Consider the following 25,971-nt stretch of genomic DNA (forward strand, 5'->3'; position numbering starts at 1 on the left):
TAAGGGTTGTTTAAGGATGTTGAACGAAACACCCATGTTTCCAGAGGTGAATTATTCAAACCTCAAAGAATCCCTCTCAACACATGGCTATGATGCTCCCCCACTACTTCTGCTCGTGATCAGAGATGCACATATCATCAGCCACTAAGGCACATGCTCAAGTGGTTTAGGTCAAACAACTGACAAGTAAATCTGTGGTATTGAGCAGAATATTTGCTGTAGCCCATCTTTTATACCAAGACAAAACAATGTACATGATAACACTTCTAATCAGTTAAGATCAGAAGCCACGAGAGCCACTGCCTGGTACTGCACCTAGGTTTCCCAAGCGGTCACCCATCTAAGTACTAACTAGGCTTGACGTTACTTAACTTCGGTGATCAGACGAGAACCAGTGCTTTCAACGTGATATGGCCGTAAGCAAATTATTATTATTATTATTATTCTAATGCTGCAGATGTACTACATTGTCAGCTGTTCACTACTAGTGAACTAAGGTAACACTCCTTATTTTTTCAAGAACCATATGGAGTATTTGAGCGGTTCCAACAGTGCTGTTTTCTGCAAGTGCTCCACCCTTATTGCAGCCCCTATTTGTTCCATGTACTTCTCAAGATTTTTACCCACTGTTCCTAGGGCTCCAACAATTATTGGTACTACTACCACCTTTTTCAGCAACCACAACTGCTGGACCCCCCAAGCTAACCTGTCATATCTGTTGACTCCCTTTCTTCTTTATTGCATACCTTGTTGTCAGCTGGGCATGTTATATCTATGATCCAGCATCGTTTGCTTTCTTTCTCAATTAACACTATGTCTGGTTTTCTATTCTCTATCTCATGGTTACACCAAATCATAAAATGCTATAGAATCTTTGCATTATCATTTTTGATGATGCCTTCGGGTTTATGTTCATACCACTTTTTTGCTCAGTCAAGTCCATACTCTATTATTATTATCATTATCATTATTATTTTTATTATCATTATCATTATTATTATAATTAGGGCAGCAAGCTGGCATAATTGTTAGCATGCTGGATGAAATGCTTAGCAGTATTTTGCTTGTCATTAGGTTCTGAGTTCAAACTCCGTCAATGTTGACTTTGCCGTTCATCCTTTCAGGGTCAATAAACTAAGTACCAGTTGAGTACTGGGGTTGATGTAATCGACTAGCTCCCTCCCCCAAATTTCAGGCCTTATACCTTTTGTAGAAAGGGTTATTATTATTGTTGTTGTTATTGCTGCCTTCTAGTATGTTTATCAAAAAGTGAATGATAGTGGCAAGACTGATGAGACTGAATGGATCTACTCTGAGTATACTTTTCTAAGTAGGAGGAAAGTAACTGGAAGAAGGTACTTCTCATACTTTGTGGATGACAAAATAATCTGGGACTTTTGCATGGGGTTTTACCCTGAATTATTGTAAGTGGACTGCCCTGCTATTGAAAATTTTATTTATTAATTATTTCTCTAATTTCTATTCATACATCTTTTAATGTGGTAGTGTCTCTCCTTGATTGATGTAAACCCCACCTGTTTTGTATTTTGTATCTTGTCCTCCAATGTCATGAGCCTATGTGGCCAATAAAAAAACTCATTATTATAATTATTATTATTATTATTATAATTATTATTATCAAATATACACTCACCATCTTCTCGAGCTTGCTTTGAATGAGGTCCACAGAAAGCTAAGTATTTATTTGGAATTATCCAGTTTAAATCACCATTTTCCACTTTCTGAAAAGAATATAATTGGACAACATTTAATTCAATTTTGATATTTTCAGAATTACTTCAAACTGGGGTTATATGCCAATACTAGAAATAATAATAACATTGTCTCTGGCTGCCTAGTCCTGGCTAAGAAGGAACATATTCACAGACACAACAAAGTTGGGACCTAGATACACTGGAAGCTATGCCAACACTATGGAATAACAACAGAAAAAAGATGGTATAGGCACAAACCAGAAAAGGTCACAGAAAATGAGAAAGCAACCATACTCTGGGATATGCCAATACACAAATAGAGATATTAAAGCCAACAGGCTGGATACAGTTGTCAGAGATCACAAAGAAAAAAATGCTTTCTAATCGATGTATCAATACCAATTATATTTCAAAATATAAAGATCTGGAAATAGAGGTAACTTGAATGTGGAGCCTAAAAACAGAAACAATTCCTATTATAGTAGGTGCATTAGGTATGTTAAAAAAACATTCAGGCAAATACATAGCAAAAACACTAGGGCTTTATATACACCATACAGAAAATAAGACTACTAGGCACCGCACACATCCTACATAAAACACTTTCAAGAGAGTGAAAACAAGAGCATCACAACAAATCACAGCACAAACCCAAAGCACACAGAGCTGCACTCAGTAGTGCAGCGAAAGCACATGATAAAAATAAAACTACTGAATAATGATAATAATAATAATAATAATAATAATAATAATAATGGTTTCAAATTTTGCCATAAGGGCAGCAATCTAATTTAGGAGTAGGGGATGAACCAATTACCAGTATTCAACTGGTACTTATTTTATTGACCCTGAAAGGATGAATGGTAAAGTCGACCTTGGCAGAATTTGAACTCAGAATGCAGCAATGGGCAAAATACCACTAAGCATTTCGGCTGGTGCACTATAGATTCTGCCAGCTCAATGCCTTTAATAATAATAATAATAATAATAATAATAATAGTAATAGTAATAATAATAATAATAATAATAATATTATAATAATAATAATAATAATAATAATAATAGTAATAATAATAATAATATAATAATAATAATAATAATAATAATAATAATATCAACTGGTTGTACTTGAGGAGAGACCAGGGTGGAAGAGGCTTAATAGCAGTAGAAGAATGTGTACAGATAGAAAGAAAATATCTAGTAGAGTATTTACAAAGCAGCCCAGAAAAACTAGTTAAGAAAGAACAGGTGATTAAGTGCATGATAGGAAAAAAGGACAAGAATGAAATAAAAAGAGAACGTGTCAAACAGATTGAAGAAAAACCCTTGCATGGCCAATTTTGGAGAGCCACTGAAAATGTATGTAGAACAAAATCCTGGGCTTAGTTAAAAAGGGGCAATTAAAAAAAAGAAACAGAGAGCCTAATTGTAGCAGCCTGAGATCAAGTGATAAAGACAAACAACTTGAGGAAAAATATCAGGTCATCCCATAAGTTCTGTCTGAATTTTGAATAAAGAAAATAAGTGATCAAGTGTTATATTTAATTGAAACTTAATCATCAATGTACTTTCCCTGATTATCTATGACTTCCTTCCATCTATTTACAAGCTTTTTAATCCCATTAATGTAAAACTCTTCTGGTTTGAAAACGAAGAACTCTGAAATATCAGTTTTGACCTCCTCCTGGGTTGTGAAAGGTATGTCCACAAATGATTCTGTAAACTACAAAACAAAAGGTCGGGAGATTAAGGATGAGGAATTTTTTCCCAACCACACACTTCGATCTTCTCAACAGAGAACCCAATGGCAGTGAAACATCCCACCTGGAAACAGTATTGCTGGACATTGAGAAACAACTGAAGTGCTCCCATGAGAAGGAAAAAGCAGAAAGAGAAGTTTGGGCCAAAAGAAATATAAAATCAGACCCTAAAGTCTTCTTTAGGTATGCCAAGGAGATCACTTCTGTGCACTGCAGGGTAGGGTCACTCCCCCAAAAAGGTGGCTCCCGCACTAGAAACCCAATGAGGATAAGTGAAACACTGAATGAACAATTCAAAAGTGTCTTCACTCAACCCTTACAGTACAAGCAAGTTAGCAAACCTGTAGAATTCTTTACACTACAGGAGTAGAAAAGGAGGCAGAAAAAATTGACTACATCAGAAGAGGAAGTAATACTGGTAACAGATGATGTCGACGCAAACTCAGCTGCTGGTCCCAATGGATTCCTAGCAATCCTTCTCAAGTCATGCAAATGAATCCTTGCAAAACCACTGCAACTTCTTTTGCAGAGCTTCCTTGCAAACGATAAGCTCCCAGACAAACTAAAGGAGGGAATAATATGCCCTATTCATAAAAGAAGAAGCAGAGTATCACTTTAAAAAATGTACTGGATTTGTAGTAAGCCATGGCAAACCACCTCACCCAAATAAATATAATGGTATTCTGTGCCATGCACTGAGTACTTTTTTACACACACACACACACACACACACACACACACACACAGACACATGCACACACTCATACAGTTTGTAACTTAGACTGGCATTACAGCAAGTTTCATGGATATAAAAGCAATATATATATATATGTTGTGGAGATGTGCATGTTTATAGGCAATTCCTGGGGGACACCTGTTCAAAGGAAGATGATAAAGCTACTTAGAATAGTATTCTCAATGTATCAATACCAAGTTTTATTAAAAGAATAAACCCAGATTAAAACCTATTGTGCTCTGTATATTATTAGATAATAGTTAAAGTTGACAAACTTTCCATTTATATAAGTTTCTTGTCAAAGGTGCAATCAACAAATGGCTGAAATATTGCTAATAACAACAAAAAATGTTTTAAATCTTAATGGAATTATTGTTGGGGTTGAGCGTGGCAAGATAGTATGCTGTAGGCTTCAGCCATGGGACATGAATTAGGTTTTTTTTCTGTTGTAATTTGCCAGGTAGAATTTGCTTTTGTGATGGCATTTTGACATTAACTTAGCCTGTCTTTTCAAAATACCTCTAATTTTTTTATTATATAGTATTTGACTGCAGTGCATAATTGACACTACTCTGTAATCTATGTAGGGTGTGCTGTTTAACCAGTTGATGTCAAAATAGTCGACACAACATTCCTTCAACTGCTGTAATATCTTGGTAAGGTATTCTACTTTTCTTGCCCGTGTGTGTGCGCAAGCACGTGTGAGAGAGAGAGAGAGAGAGAGAGAGAGAGAGGGCAAAAATTATATTATTACCACTGAAAATGTTGAGAGAAAGTTTTTAAAGCAAAGTTATATATCAAGAGGAATTACTCAGCTGATGATAACAAAGAAGTGTACACAAGTATACAATATAGCAAAAATAAATGAACAGTACCTCATAATATTCATATTCATCCACATCAAATGTTTCAAAGTTAAAGAAACCATTCATAAGAGCCTGAAATATGAAAAATTTATTGTAAAATGTGAAGAACATATTAAGTGCCAATTATATCTTAAAAATTAGACTATATTTTCAGTCATAAGAATACATGGTCCAAGCAAAAGTGGGATTTTAACAAAGACTTCATGATCTTTTAACATAAGCTAATGAGCAAACATTTTGAAGTAGTTAAATTGCTTTAATTAACTCTAGTACTTAACTGGCACTTTATTTCATTGCCCTGGAAGGAAACATACAAAGTTACCTCAAAATGATGAAAATTCAGAACAGAAAGGTATGTAGTTAAGTATCAAAAAATTCTTTGCCTTATAATTCATTAAGACCATCACCCACTGCACTTTGAAGATGACGACAACGACGATGTTGAATGTGTTCCATGATAATTAACAGCTAAAGTATCAAAGCTTATAATGTGTAGAAAGAAACCCTGTGAAACCTCTGACAACAGGTTGCTGTTTGCTCTCACAGGATCAACCAGAGCAAACAAGACCAAGCACTCTAAGAAGTAAAATAATAATAATAATAAATTTTTTTTACTTTCACAAAATGAGGGTTGAGGAGGCATTAGAACAACAACAGTAATGAGACACAATAATGTAGCAAAGCAACTCTACATATGCCTGGTTACCCAATTTTAACTCCTCCAACAAAAAGCTTTGTGGTAGCCATGTAAAGATCTTCCATCAACCTTAGAAAATAACAACAAAGTGGAAATATTATGGAGCTACAGACAACAGATAATAAGTCTGATATCGTTTTCCATGATGAAAATTATAGTAGTGTCTGAATTATCAACTGCTAAGCTAGGAATCTAGTTATTGAATTAAAAAAAACATTATGGCTGTTAAGGATATATATCCATCATCTTGTTTTAATTAACAAAACTGGGATGATATTTTTTAATACCCACATTTCTGTGCTCACATGGATTGGTTGGAATTTTTCAAGACAGATTTTCTATGGCCAGATACCCTTCTTATCACCCACCCCACCCCCATTTAAAAGTAAGGTAATATTTCCTGAAGACCAGAAATGTCTTGAAAGATTGGAAATGAAGGATACTGCTCGAATGTTGGTGATACTTGTTTACAACTATCACACAATGTCAAGGAAAGGAGACAGTAACACACACAACAGACATCTTTCAGTTTCCATCTATCAAATCCACTCACAAAAGTTTGGTTGGCCTGGGGTTATAGTAGAAGACACTCATTCAAGGTGTCATGCAGTGGGACTAAACCTGAAATCATGTGGTTATGAAGTAAACTTCTGATCACACAGCCAAGCCTGTGCCTATTATTTCTAAGGATAAGCTATAAGTCTATTCCAGAAAATAACAATACTACAATTATAAAATATTGTTTGGGTATTTACACACTGCATTTAACTTTGATCATTTTTCTGCTTATTTTCCCAAATGTATCTAGTCATATTTCATAGATCATGAATATGCTAATCATGATATATGGTGATAATTATATATATAATGAATATGATATGATAACAATGATTTGTAAAATAGACACAAAGTCACACAAAAATGTTTGGGAGAGAACAGCCAAGAAATTTATAAAATGCAGTACTTGATAGAAGGACGAAAGGTAAAGTTTACATTGGTGAGATGTGAAATCAAAACGTAAAGGGATAGAACAAGATATCACTAGTATTTCATTCACTCTCTGCTAATTATGCCATTTGACACTCTCGTAATAATAATTGTTTCTAATGTAAACACAAGATCAAACATTTCTCATTACAGTAACTCCAGTGTTTGACTGTTTCTTTATTATATCAAACTTGAAAGGATGAAAAGCAAAACTGACCCAAGCAGAATTTGAACTCAGAATGTAAAGAGCTGGAAGAACTACTACAAGGCATTAAGGTTAACACTAATGATTCAACCACCATTCATAATTTTCTCTAATAAACTTTGTCATATTTAATATAAAATATTTAGTAATTTCTCTTGTGTCTAGTTCATTGCTTAAGCTAATTTCTTTACTCTGTGGTAGAACTAATGAAGAGGGACATGAGTTTAATTCCTTTCAAGTAGGAAAATACACAATTAAGAATAGGTGCAAAGAATCATTGGGGAATGTTGTCTGAGATATTACGTGAATGTTATCTATCCTATAAAGAAATTGAAGTCTCCTCAACTTAATGAGATTTGAAGAATCAATACTTAAAGCCAATCATAGTTCAGAAAGTATTGCCTTTTTTTTCTTTTTAATACTTATATTTGATACATTTGTCTGTCCTCCCCTTATATCTAGGTATTATATATATGTTTCCCTATCTTTACAACCTCAACACAGCATTCTTTCTGGACTGCTATTTGTCTCTTATTCTCTCAAGTCATTATCAAATAGCAATTAAAATTAAGCAATGGTCACATTAAGCAAAGCAAAAGAACTTCATTACTATCATAATACCTTAATCTAGAGAAATGTAGGTAGTTCATTGGTACTCTTCTTTTCATCTTCAGATTTAAAATATTCAATAGACATTAAAATTTTTAAAATATCAATCTTTGAAGTCCTACAGTTTGTTCATACAAATTACATCACAGTCAAAGCCATTAATGTGTGGCCAAACAAATGAAGGTATCATGAGAGAGTAATTAAAATTTGTATCAATAGAAATTGCTATACAATACCTTACTAACAGCCTGAAGACAGTCAAGTAAATGGAGATCAAAACTGTTTGATCCAAAGGAAGCATCTCTAAAAGAAAATGATGACAGAAAGAAATGAAAAAAAATAAACAAAATAAGACATAAATCTTTTAATCAAGGAAAACAAAATAATGATTGTTATATCATTAAAATGTTCAATACAATAATTGAATTATAATTAAAACACATGGCAATATACATATTTTTTTACTACCCACAAGGGGCTAAACACAGAGAGGACAAACAAGGACAGACAAACGGATTAAGTCGATTACATCGACCCCAGTGTGTAACTGGTGCTTTATTTATCGACCCCAAAAGGATGAAAGGCAAAGTCGACCTCAGCGGAATCTGAACTCAGAAGGTAACAGCAGACGAAATATGGCTACGCATTTCGCCCAGCATGCTAACGTTTCTGCCAGCTCGCCACCCTATCACATGGAAATATACTGTAGCAGTAGCAAGATCACTCTTGAACTTTAGCTACCTTCATAGTGGCTTGTTACTTTTAGCTACCCATTTTGGTTCACCACATGATGGTCAGGTCCATTTAGCTTTGCTTGGACTGTCCACCCCTCGACGTGATGGACTAACCTAGCATCTGTACATCAGCTATAAAATGAGAGAATGTTGCCCATTAATTCCAGAGGGAGGTGAGTTTTTGCTGAATGGTTTGGGATCTTTGATGTGAGAGCAGTTTGATTCCACTTTGCAGCTTCAGCTCAAACAGAATTCTAACTGGAATCCTTGATGCTATGTTTCATGCCTTTCCAACATTTGAACATAATTCTAACTAGAACTTTTGATCTGATGCTTCAGGTTTTTCTAACCTTTTCTCTTCATTTTTATGAGCATTTGAATCTAAACAATGTATTAACAATTATTAATGTTCTACCAGTTTGCTGTATCTAATTTTAGCAATGATAATAAATGTTTCAGTGTGGTCAATTGTAAGTTGCATTTGCATTTGTTTATTTATATCTATCCTGACTTCATTTAACAGAAGACCTAAAACTGCATTTCATACAACAACCACACCATTCGCTAAAAATTGGTGATCTCGACATAAGATCAATGAAGCCATAGAATTTTTTGAAGAAATATAGGCAACCAACATTTTGCAGAAGAAAAATATTTGTCACCTACCAAAGTAATCCGTTCAACTATAGGCACAAGGTTAGAAATTTTGGGGGAGGGGTCTAGTTAATTACATCGACCCCAGTGCATAACTGGTACTTATTTAATCAACCCCTTGGCAGAATTTGAACTCAGAATAAGCTTTTGATGGTTTTATAGATATCTAAAAATTTTCATGCTAAGATGCTAGGTGTTTCCATTATTTTGTCCAACCCATGTATATATATATATATATATATACAAGATATTTTTCAAAACAAGACAAGTCTTATTCATGCAGAAGTTACTTTGAAATTGATTAATTTTGTTTTACTTCAATATCCTCATTTTAGTCACTCAATTGGACTCAAGTTAAGTTTCTTACCATTGTAGCTACTTTAAAAAAGTTCAACTAAAAGTCGCTAGGTATTTTATGTAGAACAAATGTTTCCATTCTGACAGTGCTACTGGCTTGCCTTTTATTGGCTTATTAGGTCCCTATTTACTGATGCTTAATACAAACATAAAATGTAAAATTAAGAATGAATTCACGATGATAAATATGTTGAAAATATAGGTGTTTATAAATGTGTGATGGTGAAAACAAATCGCAACCTCTTCATAAACCACTCTTAAAGACTATGTCATCAATGAGCCATTGTTATAACCACTGTTACAGCCCAGAATATACCCCTGTCCAGACTATACTAGGGGCTAGTCTAGGCTAGTCCAGACTATACCCCCACCAGACAGCCAGCCCAAAATATACCCCTGTCCAGACATGCTTGTGGACAAATAACACAGATGTACCTCACTTACAAAAGTTGCCTCAGAACATATACAAAATTTGATATCAATTAATGAAGAATTAAAAGTTACATGTAAATTTCGATTTAAACATAAAAATTTAGAATTATCAAATGCAAATATTCAATGTACCAATATAAACCCAATGTATAGGTAGATTGGAAAAAATTGACGATTAGTGCATGTTGCACAGTGCACCTGTATTGGTGAGTCATAGCTCAGATTCGTGCAAATGTGGCCATTTGTGTTGGATTTATATTGGTACATTTTAAAGTATTCTGCATTTGACAATTCTAAATTGCTACATTTAAATCGAAATTTACATATAACGTTTAATTCTTCATCAAGTAATATCAAATTTTATATGTCCTGTGGTACATCTATGTTATTTGTCTGCAAGCATGGGGCATAGTCTGGACAGGGGTATATTCTGGCCTGCTTGTCTGGAGGGGGTATAGTCTGGGCTAACCCAGACTAGCCCCAAGTATAGTCTGGGTAGGGGAATATTCTGGGCTGTTACGCCGCCAATTTTCAATCCTGTTTAGACTTGTTGCACCCATACCCCCGCACCGATTGATAAAGCCAGAGAGAGACACCTGCATTCATGTACGTGCATGTATGCCCTGTACATGTTGCATCAAATGCATTCTATCTGTAAGGTTGTTTTTTAACATGTAAATTAGGGGTTCTGTGTAATGCGTGCATGTTCAATGGTTCCAGTTTTAGCTAAAACCAGAAAATCTAGGGTTTTGAACATTATAAATCTGAAAATTGGTGACCCTTTCACAAGCCCCCTGAAATTGCTTTGCAGACACCAGTTTGGGAACCAAGATGTTATAATATCATTATCTGGCATACTTTAAAAATTTTTTCCAGTCAGAAAACTTTTTCTCAAACCTGTTTTAGGAATTTTTACACTTTCCAAGCCACAACTGCAAGACAAAATTTGCACATATCTTTTACTCCTTACTGCTCCTCCAGTGTTTTTGATAATGTCGTTTACATCGTGTGCTGAAAATAGCAGTCAGATCAGCCACTTGTATTTGCTGAATTTTCTTTTTGGTACAATTCGTTTTTTGATGACTTACATATCATGGCATATTCTCCAGTATCTCCAATTGCAGCTGAAAGTCCTAATACATTACCAATTCAAGCTTCCATATCATTCATTTCTCCACAATTTAATGGTGATGTAGACATATGGTTCTTACAATTAGAAGCAAATTTCGCCACCAATAATATAACTTCAGATGTCAGGCAATCACATTTATTGGTCAGTGTTTTGCTTCCAGTTATAAGTAGTGAAGCAAAAATCTTATTACCAATACTGTAGATAATCCATTATATTTGTCTTTGAAAGCACACATTTTATGGTGTACATCTTCAAAAGAGAAACAATACCACCAATTAATGTATAATGACACTCTAGGTGATAAGCATGCTTCTCAGTTGCTTTAAAAGATGAGAGATTTAGCTGGAAGCAATCCTATTCATGAAAATATGATGAAACAACTATTTTTCCCTAGGCTCCCCAAGAATGTACAAGCAATTCTGATCACTGTCAAGGGGCATAGCTCCACCCAACAATTGGCTGATGGAATCATGAACATTTCTTCTCCAGTTTTACAAGCTTCTGAAAATCCCCTGTTATTTCATCATTATTGATGGAACTATCTGTTTTCCAGGAGGAATTCAATAACAAGATTCATAATTTAACTGAACAAGTCTCTTGTTTGCTATCTCTTGCATTTCCTCCTCGCTCAAGGTAACAAAGTCATTTGTCTTCTCATAATCGTTCCTCCAGTAGAAGTACATGGCAATATTGTTAGTATCACCAGAAATTTGGAACTTGTGCTCATAAGTGTGTGTAATGGTAGTGTTATGTTAAAGGTGAAGATAAAGATGCTGATGCTGACTCCAACAAAGCAGGACAGTGGCCGAAGTTGTAGATAACATATTCATTTCCACCATTACATACAATTAAAGCCAAACCATGACAAGCTGGCATGTATAAAAAGTCGGAAAGCATACAAGGTAGTGAGAGTTATATTTTCTTGTAAAAGGGTAGATAGCATTGAACTAGTCATTGTCATTCTAGTAGAAGTAACTAAACAGATCAAGTGATGTTGTTGAACTGAAAAGTGAGGGAGTATGAGAGTGTGTGGCAGACGAGACAGCTGTATCATTGGTGAATTCCATAGCTGTCTGTCTATGATGGTACCTCTGTCTGTTGATGGTCAGGATCTCTCTGTCTGTCATTCTCACTCATGGCCTTTTCCTTACAGAATGCTCATATTTATAATTATGTAGACTAGCTAGGTAAATGGGTGTACCAATATAACTATAGCTAAATTAATGTAGGTCAAATTCTAAACAAAGGGCTGACCTTTCCTTGACCAGCACAGGTCAAGTGTCAAGTGGAGAACACATAGCTCATCCTTCTTTTTTGACAGGACAATAGGTTGTATGGCAAGGGAGAATTTCCAGATTTGCTTTCAAATCTCAAACAGGCAGGGCTAAACAAGGTCCTTCACTAGAGAGTTTCGAAAAAAAAAAAAGAAACAATCTAGGAAAGAATGCATGCATACAAATACGCATTTTAGAACAAGCAAAGTAAAAGGTATTTCATTGTTGGTGAAAGGGATTGCAGACATTCAAAAGGAAAACCAGTAGCAGAAACCATGCAATAAAAACATGTGAACAATGCGTGTGCATGAAATGTGTATTGCCAGTGGCCAATGAGAAAAAATATAAAACATTCAAAAACATATGCATATGAATTTAGTTGTCTTGATGGAATTGAGTGTTCAGGGAATTGAATGTGCTACTTATAAACAAATAAGATGCATGCAAAGCAGAAACAATAGCAAACAGTACAAAATGTTTAAACAAAAGGAGTACAAATTTGGCTGGCAGGAATGTATGAAATTTAGCTGGCAGGAATGTATGAAATTTGGCTGGCAGGAATGTATAAAATTTGGCTGGCAGGAATGTATAAGATTTAGCTGGTAGGAATGTATGAAATTTGGCTGGTAGGAATGTATGAAATTTGGCTGGCAGGAATGTATAAAATTTGGATGGCATGAATGTATAAAATTTAGCTGGCAGGAATGTATGAAATTTGGCTGGCAGGAATGTATAAAATTTGGATGGCAGGAATGTATAAAATTTGGCTGGCATGAATGTATAAAATTTGGATGGCAGGAATGTATAAAATTTGGCTGGCAGGAATGTATAAAATTTGGCTGCCAGGAATGTATAAAATTTGGCTGGCAGGAATGTATAAAATTTGGCTGGCAGGAAGGTATAAAATTTGGCTGCCAGGAATGTATAAAATTTAGCTGGCAGGAATGTATGAAATTTGGCTGGCAGGAATGTATAAAATTTGGCTGGCAGGAATGTATAAAATTTAGCTGGCAGGAATGTATAAAATTTGGATGGCAGGAATGTATGAAATTTGGCTGGCAGGAATGTATAAAATTTGGCTGGCAGGAATGTATAAAATTTAGCTGGCAGGAATGTATGAAATTTGGCTGGCAGGAATGTATAAAATTTGGCTGGCAGGAATGTATAAAATTTGGATGGCAGGAATGTATAAAATTTGGCTGGCAGGAATGTATAAAATTTGGATGGCAGGAATGTATGAAATTTGGCTAGCAGGAATGTATAAAATTTGGCTGGCAGGAATGTATAAAATTTGGATGGCAGGAATGTATGAAATTTGGGTAGCAGGAACGTATAAAATTTGGATGGCAGGAATGTATGAAATTTGGCTAGCAGGAATGTATGAAATTTGGCTAGCAGGAATGTATAAAATTTGGCTGGCAGGAATGTATGAAATTTGGCTGGCAAGAATGTATGAAGTTTGGCTGGCAGGAATGTATGAAAATGTATTCTATGTATTGAAAGTTATAGTTTCTTGTAAAAGGATAGATAATGTTGGACTTACTTATTCCATCACTCTAGCAGCCATAACTAAATAGATCAAGTGATGTTGTCAAAAATGAATAACAAAGGTAAGAGAGTGGTGGACAAGACAACCGTATCGCTGGTGGATTCCATAGCTGTTCCTCTATGATGTTCTGTTGAGATGGTATTTCGTTTGTGCCAGTCAGCCTGCCCTCTGTCAGTCAGTCTCACTCACTACCTTTTCCTTACAAAATGCTGGTATTTATAATTGTGTAGACTAGCTAGGAAGATGGATATACCGTTATAACAATGGCTAAATTAATGTCGGTCAAACTTTGTTTATCTAAATTTTCAATGGTATACCAAGCTCCTGGGACAAATGGAAAATGCATAGTCAGCATTCCCTTTTGACAGGACAATAGCCCATATGGCTAGGTAGAATTTCTAGATTCGGTCTCAAATCTCAAGCAGGCAGGGCCAAATGAGGTCCTACACTACTCCCCTGCTAGAGAGTTTCTAAAAAAAGAAACAAACGATCTAGGAAAAACTGTATGCATGCATACAAATATGCATTTTCAGACAAACAAAGTGAAAAGTATTTTGTTGTTGGTGAATGTGTATAAACTGGGTGTGTGTGAAGAAATTGCAGAGATTCAAAAGCAGAACCTTTGCAATAAAAACAGGTGAACAATGCGTGTGCATGAAATGCATAATGCTAGCGGCCAACAAGAAAAAATATTATAAAAATATAGAACATTCAAAAACATACGCCTCTGAATTTAGTTGTCTTTGTGGAATTGAGTATTTGCAGAATTGAGTACTTGCAGAATTGAGTGTGCTACTTATAAACAAGTAGAACGCATGCAAAGCAGAAAGCGTAGTAAACAGTACAAAATGTTGAAACCATAGGAGTACAAACTTGGCTGGCAAGAGTGCCCTGATTTTGAAATGATAAAATTTTATAATTGAAATGCAAGAAAATATGTGCATGTAGAGAAAAGTTCTAGTGTCCAATAGTCTGGGTGTACAACAGTTTGAGTGGCATGCTGGTTAAATGCAGGATTTGAGCAAAAAGTCTGTGAATGCTAAAAAGGTTGCACATGCAGGCTTCCATTTGAATCTATACAATATATTGACAATTATTAATGTTCTACCAGTTTGCTAATTTTAGCGATGGTAATGAATGTTTCAGTGCAATCAATTCTAAGTTGCCTTTACATTTGTTTATTTATATCTATCCTGACTTCATTTAACAGAATACATTACGTTATCAGACCTTAAACCACATTTCATACAACAACCACACCTTCATTTGCTAAAATACAGAGAAATAAACAGAAAATAAATGTTTTTACTAAACAAGAAATCTTTCAATTTGCACAAAAATTTCAGATTTTCTTCTCAGAGAAAAGTCTTTTTTTTTTGTTTCTTTATAAACTTTGAGACATAGTAAAGGCATTGGACAGCAATTGCTGGTCGGGACCACACTAACTGTATTATTAGCAATTATAAGTTACACTGCTATAGTCACTACTACATATATTATCAGTGACTATACATTATTACTGTCATATATTTTATCAGTGACTAATATACAGGTGAATACCACATGAGATTTTGATCAATGATCTACTATCAACAATAAGTGTTTTAAGCATAAACAAAAGGCCTGACATTAGGGATGGCCGGTGTTAGTTGATACCATTTAGCTTCAGTATTTGAGCTACTCTTCATTTTATTAACTCTTTCAAGATAAACTCCAAAGTTAATCTTGGTAGGATTTGAAACTGAACGAATGCACAAGGTATTTATTCTGATGCCTGGTGATTCAACCAATCCACTACCCTTAACTTCAGCTGATCCAATACTACCACTATCACCAGTTAAGTACTGGAGCCATAGCCTCCAGTACTTAACTGCTACTTTATTTTACTGAACCAAGAAGGAAGAAAGGCAAAATTGACCTCAGTGATTTCAACTCAGAACATAAAGAGCCAAAAGAAATGCCATAATGCATTTTGTCCAACACTGAAATATTCTGTCAATCCTAATTAGAGTAATAATAATAATAATTCTATCTAATTTTGGCACAAGGCCAGCAGTTTTAAGAAGAATGGGTTAGTTGGTACCATTGACCCCAGTAGTTGACTTGTACTTTATTTTATCAACCTTGAAAGGAAGAAAGGCAAAGTTGATCTAGGCACAAGGCCAACAATTATGAGGGGGATGAGTTAATTGATACTCTCATCCCCAGTATTTCATTGCTACTTTACATTTTATCAACCCTGAAAAGATGAAAGGCAAAATTGGTTTTGGCAGGATTAGAACTCAGAAACATGATGGAAAAATACTGAGAAGTATTACTCTATTTTGCCAGTTCAAGGAAGAGGGGGAAATGATGATAATGATTAGATATCACTGATGCTCTACTTGAGCTCTACTGTTAAAATCAGTTGTTTGTTAGGTCTCTTAGGCTTTGCTGTTGTTGTTCAGTCTTGGGTCAGCTCTGATTGAGCAGATCTAAGCTCAAAGGCATTCCAGCCATAACCACCCCATTTTTTTTATATCTGAACTACATTGTCCAATATGATATACTTTTTTCTTAACACAATAGAACAGAATTTACCAACACAAGAATAACAACATATTTTTGTTTCACAAACAATTTGACAGCACTATATAATCATCAACCCTTATGATACTAACCTGTCTGAGACCACCACTACATTTGCAATAATTCATATTCAAAACACCAGCTTAATAATGATGCAAATTTTGGTAGTGGCAGTGGTGATGATGATGAGGATGATGATCAATTACACTGATGATAACGACATTGATGAAGATAGTTATGATGATGACACTGATGATAATGATAATGATCTATTCCAGATTTTCATACGGACTTACCTGAATGGAATAAATGTGGGATTTGAACTGTTGCTAACTAAAGGTTTATATGCTTCTTCTGGTGTCATCTTCAGATATATAATCTGCAGGTTAAGATAAAGGAAAAAGAAAGATTAAATTGATTACAATAACTTCGGTGGGGGGAGGGGAGGTCTAGCATATTTGATATGATAAAACAAAAGTCTAATTAATTAGAAAAACATCCTTAATAAAGAGAAAAATTATTAGCTTTAATGATTAATTCTTGTGAAGGAAGTCAAGGGGGACAATTCTAAAATCCAAATTAAAAGATGAAAAAAAGCATGCTATTTGGTAAGACTTCCTTACTGAGCCAGATCATAGAATGAATGTCAAAATATATAGCTTTTGAGAGAAAAACATTCACTGATTTGGTAATTTACTGTAATGAGTTCCAAAATTTTTTTAATTAATTTGAATTATGTTTTGGTCTCAGACATTTGTAACATGCCAGGATTGTCACCATATCTACCAAAAATAGCACTCATACTTCATGGTATCTACACCCCATTCAATGCCTTGTGTGTTGAATTTAGCCACCAGAAACTATGTAGAAGTCCACCTTATATATGTATATGTGTGTGAGTGTGTATGCATGTATGTTCGTTTTTATTTTTAGTTATTTGAAATCTTCCCAATTTCCAACAAACATACAAAGCTCCATCATTGGAATGTTGATAACAAAAACAAATTCCTATTTCAAATTTGAGAAAAGTCTTGCATATTTTTACTGTTCCACTTACAGATTGTAATTATAATGTACGGATTAGCTGGTTGGTTTCTTTTTCTGAAGATCCTAGATTATTCAGAATGTCACTTAGGTAATTTACTCACAAAACTAAGTGCACTAATTATTATAGGCATAAATATGAATTTATAATCTGAGTATAGCAGCTGGATTTTTGGAAGCAATTCTTCATAGTTATCTTCTTGCTCTTTGATTTTCAAATTGATATTCACATCATCAGGGCAGTTGACCTCTGTAACAGTTCATACTTTTTCTTGTCTTGTCCCTAACAACAAAATCTGGCCTGAAAGAAGTTTTGATGGAATGTTCTACCAATTTTCTTTGTGTAGATATTTTTGCATGTATTCAATAACAAGGGGTGGGGGGTTATATTTTATATACAACATTCTTTTTTATCAAATGTGGAAGGTGTGCCTCTCAGTTGGAGGTCTGAAAAGATATGTTAAGAGAATACACACAATGGCACCTGTTTCTCCTGCCAGCCAGCACAGTTGTGCAGTATGAAATAAAATGTGTAAAACTTTGACTGGGCTTAAAAGTCATATAAGGGTATCAATAATGAATCATTTCAGTAAGTCTTTTTGGCAATGGCTTTTCTTGTGTAACGAGCATGCAGCTAAGATGTGCATACAGACATACACTCATACATATGAGATCAGGGCAGACAGCCTTTGAATGCATATACTCTCTCTCATGCAGCACCTGCTAAGCAACAGTAAGGAAAATAAATACATACAAGCAGTTTGGAAAAAACGAGTGAGAGAGTAAGTACAAGACTTTTAAAAAAATAAGTAGTTGGATCACTTTATATAAAATAAACCCTTTGATGCAGTGTCTGGCATGACACAAGCAATGAAACAAATAAAAAATAAAAAGATACATAGTGCAAATAGATTCCTGTTAGATATATGCCATCTTTGATTTCACTTGTATCTTAAATATAGATACAACTTATCAATCTCATTACTTTTTGCTACATATCATTTAGCATTAAAAGGTGTCTTTAGAAGCTTGTCAGTTGCACTAAAATACCAATTCAATGACATTTATTTCAGAAATAAACTCTCAAGAAAATGGTAAGCACAAGATATACATCATCAATATTCCCTTGAAGTTTGGTTCAAAACTTGGTTCAAGATTTGGTTTTTTGACATTTTTTTCCCATTGGTTCATGCAAATACATAAATCTAAATATTTTCTTAAGAGTTCTTCAGCCTGTTTGTACCTATCTCCTTCTTGACTAGATTAAAACCCCAGAAAAGAGTTTAATCTAACTATTAAATCATACTAAATTACTATAACAAAAACTAAAATAAAGTGAAGATTTGCTAAATCTCAAAAAGTGTCTGTGAGGTCTCTTGGATTATTACAGCTTTATGACAGTACTCTTTTTTGAATAAGTTTTTGGTACCATTCCACACAGCTAACAGAATTGAGGCAATATAAAATAACATTTGACCCAGAAGGCACAACAAAATGCAAAGAGTGGATATATTATTTACTTAGAATTTACCTCTGAGTGAAATACTACATGGAAGACAAATTAGTGTTAATAGACACCAGATGATTCACAAGTTCCTTTAGCATTTAAATGATGTATGAATATTTATATTTTATTTAGTTACAATGTTTTTATATACATTTTTAATACTGTTTTTGATATTTTGCTGTGAATGTCTTTTGATATATACAATTTAGAAAAATATTGTTACGAAAACACGAGAGATATTCATTGTTCAAAACAGTGACACAATATAATGGTAATCCTGTTCAAATGTCCAACAATACCTAATTCAATTACCTCAGGTTACTGAATGTAGTAGGGAGGTGAGTACGCTGGGGTAAGGAGGTAGGGATGTGAGAGAGAGAGGGGGAGAGAAAGAGAGAGAAAAAAGAAACATATTAAGAACCTGACTTCCTCTAACTTTGGTTGTTAACCAATTTATATTAATGATAAAGGGACTTTTGAAAGCTCCTGTATTTCATACATGGTGCATTATTTCTATAGAAATAACATAGTGAGCATATTAATCAATAGTAGTGAATAACTAATTTTATTCTCAATTTCAATTAAAGGTGGAAGACAAGAACTCATTATGATGAAGGTTATCCTTCACTGATGAGGCCAGAATATGTCAACACATGTCTGACATTGTCGCTAGTATTTGCCAAATACATGAAAATAATGTGGACTCATATTGTTGTTGTTTTCATAAACATACTGAATATTTATTTATTTTTAACAGCTCTCATTCTACTACTACTACTACTACTACTACTACTACTAGGAATAATAATATTAATTATTTGAAATCATGGCATCAAGCATATGTAATTTATTTTGTATGTACAAATTGTAATTTCTGGAATCAACTGGAATGTTAAAATGTTAAAGACTTTTCCAAATATTCAGTAATTTTATTATTTAACATAGTTTGCCAAAAATACTCAAAATAACACATTATACATTCTCTTGCGCATTAACCTGCAGACATTGCTTTTCATTTTCCCCCTACAACCCACATCCCTAAACAGTGACCTTACTCTCTCTCTCTCAACAATAAGCCAGTGTAACTCCAATAAGACCTGTCTTGCACTCTAACAAATCATCCAACCTACACTGGAATGAGAAGTAGACTGACTCACCTCCAACACTAGGTTCACATACTTAACTCACACCATTACCATTACCACTTTAGTTTCTCCCATTTTCCTTCTCACTAGCCTCTAACATTACTCTTCTGGTTACCATCTCCACTGCTCCATTAATCCTATCCCAATAGTGTTTGCTCTGTTACTCTGTCTATTTACATTCTCTCACAAGAAATCTATTTCAACCATCGTGGAGTTTCTTTTTTGTTTTGCAAGCTACACACTGATCTCCAACAGTGCTGCTACTACAAAAAGCACACAGTACAATCTGTAAGTTGATTGGTAATTAATTCAAACAACAACACAGAGCTTGAAATGGCTCTTTAGACTTGATGACAAGACAAGCTTTATAGTGCTGGTGCTATGGAAAAAAAAAAAAAAAACCCACCAATATAACCACTTTCTTATTGCAGACATATCTTTGTAACAGGTTAACAGGTTTGATAGCTGTTAAGTTCTGCTACAACAAGAACAGTATAGTGATCAGGCCATCTGAAGTTTTCATCATTCAACAAGGATTACACATTCAAGCAGAGCATCTGTAGATGTATCCTTTGCTTGCTTATGTTGTGCTTGCTGAATGGAATAGTAATCAATGATAGTAAACTGACCAGCTTATCAAGCAACCAATGCTTGGTACACCTTTTATAATCCCCTTCCCAATAATTTGAGTGAGCAAAGGCTTCTTAGACACAAGACATTCCACCTAATTCTTTTAACTGAGATTGAAAATTGCAACACTAAAATAAATCCATTGTCATCTAGTATGCATATCTGTGGATGTGTATTTCCAGCTCATCAAGTTTGCATACTTCACCACATAACCCATTGCTAAAGGACTTTGAAAGCCAAAAATGGATAATATGGGTCTTTCAGTTCTTTGTTTCATACAATTCAGTGAATTAGATAGTTGTTGTTATGAGAAACATAATGTAGTGTGGTGTTTGAAAGTATCTGTACTTTGTAGAGATTAGAGTGACAAATGTTTGCATAACATAAATACCATTTCCTAAGTATCAGCTACTATGTTCCAGTGACAAGAAATTATCAAAATGATTGGTAGGATCATCAAGTGAGGTTTTATATTAGAGTTTCCTTCTTATCTTAAACAACCAAGGCAGCCCACAAGACAGTGGAGGTTTCAGTCTTTTAGATGGATCTTCTAAGTAGAACTAGGGGGTCCATTATTTCTTACAAGCGCCTCTATGCCACTATGTCTTGTTACTAGGTACATGTTCATCTTATGCTGGGTACAACTGCCCTTTGACAGGTTTTGTTTTTCTGCTGCTGGACAGCATTGTTTGGAGCATCATGGCTCTTTTCAACATATGATAGCTGTGATGATAGGCAGGCCTGTAGATAGTGCCATGCTTGCACTTGCAAACTAATATATTTCTCATTGAATAACAATTTTATTCTTCCACCATTTAGTCACCACCTCATAACATTATTGTAGATATTTCCTCCTCTTATTTTTCCATGATACTTTAATCAGTTCCTACCATCTACTGACATACATTTCCTTTGCCTCACACTCATTTGTTTACTCTTTCAATCTATCTATCCTACTCTCTTTCTATCTCTCTTGCACACACATACACACAATTGTTCACTTTTTCTTTTTCTACCAATGACAAACATTTTGTAAAATCAATTATTAACCAACTGATGTTAAAGTAACATTTATGAATATTTTAAAAGAGCCTCCAAAGGGCTCACATGAGCCAGTACATAACTCCAGTTACATGGTTTAAGAATATAAGATATAAATTTCCACCTGGATAGAACCACAGTTTATTTCAGATGACATTCCCAGAATACCTTACACCAACTTTCAAAGAAGAAACTGAATTAAGACATACAGAAAATGTATCTGTCAAAAACAAAAATAAAATTTAAAAACATCTTTCAATAAATTCAAACTCATAAGCGGAATTGGGATGAGGTGTTAATCCATTTTGTATCTGGTCACTTCTATTGATATCAGCAGCTAAATCTCACTGAGCCAAATGTTTAAGTGATTAAATTTAGGATAAGACAATGTACTACATTTAAAAGATATAGGAGGGCACCATGGCCAGAAATAAGACAAATAATTCTTTAATCAGCTATTTTTCATGCTGCCTTCAGTCAAGTTTTAATTCCTTTGAATTTTGGAAAGAACTGGTTTTCTTTGCCTATCTTGATCAGAATTAACCATAGAAGCTAATGATTTACTTTCTGTTTACTATGCATGTAACTTTAATTAATAATTAGACAATTTTTGCTAATTACATTAAATATGTCAGCTTTCATTTAACTACAGAAACCATCCATTACCAGTCACTCTCTTATTTGTACAAATAGGATCAGGACAATTCAAACATAGTAACACACACACAATGTCTCTCTCTCTCTCTCTCTCTCTCTCTCTCTCACTCACTCACTTACTCCACCTGCATTTGCTAGCTTTCCTCAGCCTTCCTCTATATTTTTCCTCTCTTACTGATGCTCTCAGTCCAAGAACCAAAGGTAAACCTTACCGCATAAGAACCTATAAGAAAAGCAGCATTCACTCTCTTGCGACCATCTAAACTGGTGTAGTGGATTATCTTCTTTCTGCTAAGGTTGGTAGACTGAAACAAAAATGTAAAATAAACATATTAGACTATTTTGTAAGACTGATACAAGGCAAACAAATATGGAAGGAAAGGATGGTGTGTGCAGTCACATAAACCAACAAGCAAATATTAACATAAAAATTATAAATATCTTAAAAGAGCCACCATTTGAACTAGTGCATAACTCCAGTTACATGGTTTTAATGCAGATGAGATATGTATTTCTCCTGGATAAAATCACAGTATATTTTAGATAACATTTTCAGATCTTACACTTATTTTCAAAAAAGGTGAATTAAGACAGAGAAAAAAAAGAGCTTCTGTTCTGATAATTATTTTATTTTACATTAGAGGGATAAAAAAAAAAGAGGTCAGCTGTACCCTGATTTAATTATACAATACAGAAGGATTAAACTAAATACACAAAGGAATTTAGTCTATCATTTTCACAAAATCGCTTCAATGAAAGAAACAATAATAAACGTGTATTTTTATGTGTATGGTGCAGGATGGAAGGGTTAACAAGTTTGTTACACAATCATGAGGTCCAAGGTTCAATTCCATTTCTTGGTATCTTGAGAGTCTTTTACCTTTGCCTCAGATCAACCCAAACCTGTGAGTGAAACTGGGTAGATAAAAATTGTGTGGAAGGCCACTGGTTGTATTGTGCCTGTAGTTCAACGGTTCAGCCTCGCATAAGTGGTCGTATGTTGATTCTGCTTGGAGGATACATGTATATACAAAATAGCCAACCACTTGCATGTAAATGCAATGAGTGGTTAGCTGAGTTGATCAAATAAGTGAACACTCGTCATTGAAATTTGTGACAATCCATTTATGGATGTTGTTCAACTCAGATCAATCCTAGTTCAACAAACATATCAAAAGTTTTTCAGCCTTGACTATTCAAAATGTCTTTCATTTGTTTAAGACAGCAGTGCATGATCCAAACAAGTTTGGCTACTGCTTATAGCAAGTCAAATGACCACATAACAGCTTCTTTGTTAGTTCATGTGTAGGTCTGTGATCAAAAGTATTCCAGCCATGACCATCCTATCATTTTCCTATGTACAAGCAGCCCATACATTATATGTTGCAAGTGATAGAAATTTAGAATATTGTTAGTTTTGGGGTCAAATGTGGACACCTGTATCTTTAGGAATTACTCTAGGTGTTTGCTTGCTGAATTTGAGCTCATAATCTGTAGATCTATATAACCTTGCTTGACAGATATAATATCTGTCTCTCAAGCTGTAGAAACATACACACGTTAACAGAGGCATGCATATACATACAACCATATTAACAAACACATTCACAGTACAAAAATACATTATAGAAGTGTACACACAAACACTCACTGAGACATAGAAACATACAAACATATAAATAGATGCAAACAATTAACATTGTAGTGCACCTGAGCACTGTACACAATGTTTTTATCATTATTATTAACAGAGGTCTATGTACTTGTTGAGACTTTTATCAATAACCTCTATTACATGAAATACAAAATCAAAACAGAAGATGGATTAGAAATTCACTTAAAATAGATTTTTAATTAACACCCAATGAATTAAGCTTATTAAAATACAAACTATATTCACATGCATTATATTCTGCTTTGATGAGTGATTTAGCAAAACATTTATATTTTGGTTTCCTTTTTTAAATAGAATTCCAGAACAAGAAAAAAAGAAAAAGATATACAAGTGTCCAAGTTCAAAGCAACACTTGTCTTACAGTGTGGTCAATAATTAATTTCTGATCTTCAGCAGTTTATAAGTTAAATAGTGGATACTATATCATTATGTTATTAAATTACAGGATATGTTCTGATAGTTCATCCTTATTTTAATTCTAAGTCATTCTTATACACTTCAACTTTTCCTGCTGCTCTTAGACAGGTCTAGCAAATTTACATTCTAGTTATCTTGAGGACAACTATTTTTGAACTCCTGAAAAATTGCCTCAAGGACGATGATGAGAAGACAATTATGAGCAGAGCACATGGAGTCAAATTCCTCATTAAATAAGGGTATCTCTACACAGTTTCTCATCCTGCTAAAAGTATCAACCAAACTTTTTCCAAATCACACTCTATTGAAAGAGGAAAAAAAAAACACAGGCTGGTCACAGCTGGTGCTTTCATCAGAGATCTGCTCATCCTGGGCTAATTTAGGATTAACCAACACTATTTATCATTAACTTAATGGGCAGTGACAGTAAAATCATTATCATGATTTAAATTGTTATACTAACTCCCAGCTCTCAAACATTTTAAAAACTTGCCCAAGTGAAATTCTTGGTGGCATAAATAAATTAAAATAGCTTCAAGCAGTAATCAAAACTAAGTTGTGGACTTGACACATCAAGAACTTATATACTCAATACTGCATTCCACACTGGCGTACAAGTTTAGATATGTTGGTGTGAGTCAAATGAATGAATCAGCTTAAAGATCTGGAAGATATTGAGAGCTATATCATTTGAGTGCCAGTAACGTGTTTGGTGATTCACATCATATCACAAACATAATATTGTATCTATAGTCAGAACATTTAGCTCTTAACAATCCACCAAGATTAAAGTAGGTACTGCAGGTGAGAGAGTTCATTTCTGTGCTCTCCAATACCAATTTGTTGGTCTTCAATACAAGGCTCAATTCCTGTTGTAGGAAAGCCATCTGCCACACACTAGCGTCCTCGTCAATTAAATTATAATCTCTTATCTGCTTAACACCACAGAAACTACAGATAAGTACTAAATCCATGGATTTTTTAGGTTAGAAAAGAATTAGGTCATAACTGTTTGTTTCAAATAGGCTGCAGACGTTTTGTTGTGCATTTGAATTATTCACCTATTTTAAATGAATGTCATGGAGAGATATTAGATCACCAGGGAATGGCTACAATAGACAGGTGTTTTATCCTGGAACTCCTCAGGACTAAGATCATTAAACCAGAATTAAGTACTAACTTTTAATACATTTCTTGGGCTTGAGGGAATAAACATAGATAACTGGCAGGAAACTAACAGAGTTGGTTGAATGTCTGATAGAACGAACACCTCACAATATTTGTTCTGCCTCTCTGCATTCTGAGTTTAAATCCTGCTCAGGTCAACTTTATCGTTCATCTTTTCAGGTTTCATCAAAAATAAAGTACCATCCTAGAATGAGGGACTGACAGAAATGCAAGAACATTGAACTGGATACCGTGTGGTATTTGTTCTGACTTTCTGCATTTAAATTCAGCCATGGCCTAAGAGAGTAGCACACTTAATCTGTTTTAGTTTCATAATACCTCTATGACACTGTGGGTGACTTAGATTCACTCCATTGCAAGCATTCAGGCCAGGTTTTCAATTTGAGAATATA

At 34.4% G+C, this 25,971-nt stretch overlaps 1 protein-coding gene, 1 long non-coding RNA gene and 1 pseudogene across 23 annotated transcripts in view; 1 reads left to right on the plus strand and 2 right to left on the minus strand.

The window, feature by feature from the left end:
• Window positions 1–25,971, minus strand: part of LOC115214490 (dual specificity protein phosphatase CDC14A) — a 292,683-nt gene that overhangs the window by 177,329 nt on the left and 89,383 nt on the right. For all 22 annotated transcript variants that reach the window (XR_005000182.1, XR_005000181.1, XR_005000179.1 and 19 more), the window contains exons 3-7: window positions 22,512–22,604; window positions 16,572–16,654; window positions 7,812–7,878; window positions 5,087–5,149; window positions 1,655–1,742 (exon numbers count right to left, since the gene is read on the minus strand). Coding sequence is in view for 15 of the 22 variants with exons in the window: in XM_036505015.1 (XP_036360908.1) it covers window positions 1,655–1,742; window positions 5,087–5,149; window positions 7,812–7,878; window positions 16,572–16,654; window positions 22,512–22,604 (394 nt within the window). In the remaining 7 variants the exon portion in view is untranslated. The remainder of the gene's footprint in view (window positions 1–1,654; window positions 1,743–5,086; window positions 5,150–7,811; window positions 7,879–16,571; window positions 16,655–22,511; window positions 22,605–25,971) is intronic.
• Window positions 306–422, minus strand: LOC115214603 (annotated as a pseudogene).
• LOC118764356 overlaps window positions 23,379–25,971 on the plus strand; it is a 28,053-nt gene continuing 25,460 nt past the window's right edge. The window contains exons 1-2 of the long non-coding RNA XR_005000184.1: window positions 23,379–23,389; window positions 23,598–23,604. This is a non-coding gene — a long non-coding RNA (uncharacterized LOC118764356). The remainder of the gene's footprint in view (window positions 23,390–23,597; window positions 23,605–25,971) is intronic.

The sequence above is a fragment of the Octopus sinensis genome, linkage group LG7 (genome assembly GCF_006345805.1).
Source record: "Octopus sinensis linkage group LG7, ASM634580v1, whole genome shotgun sequence".
NCBI classification, from domain to species: domain Eukaryota; kingdom Metazoa; phylum Mollusca; class Cephalopoda; order Octopoda; family Octopodidae; genus Octopus; species Octopus sinensis.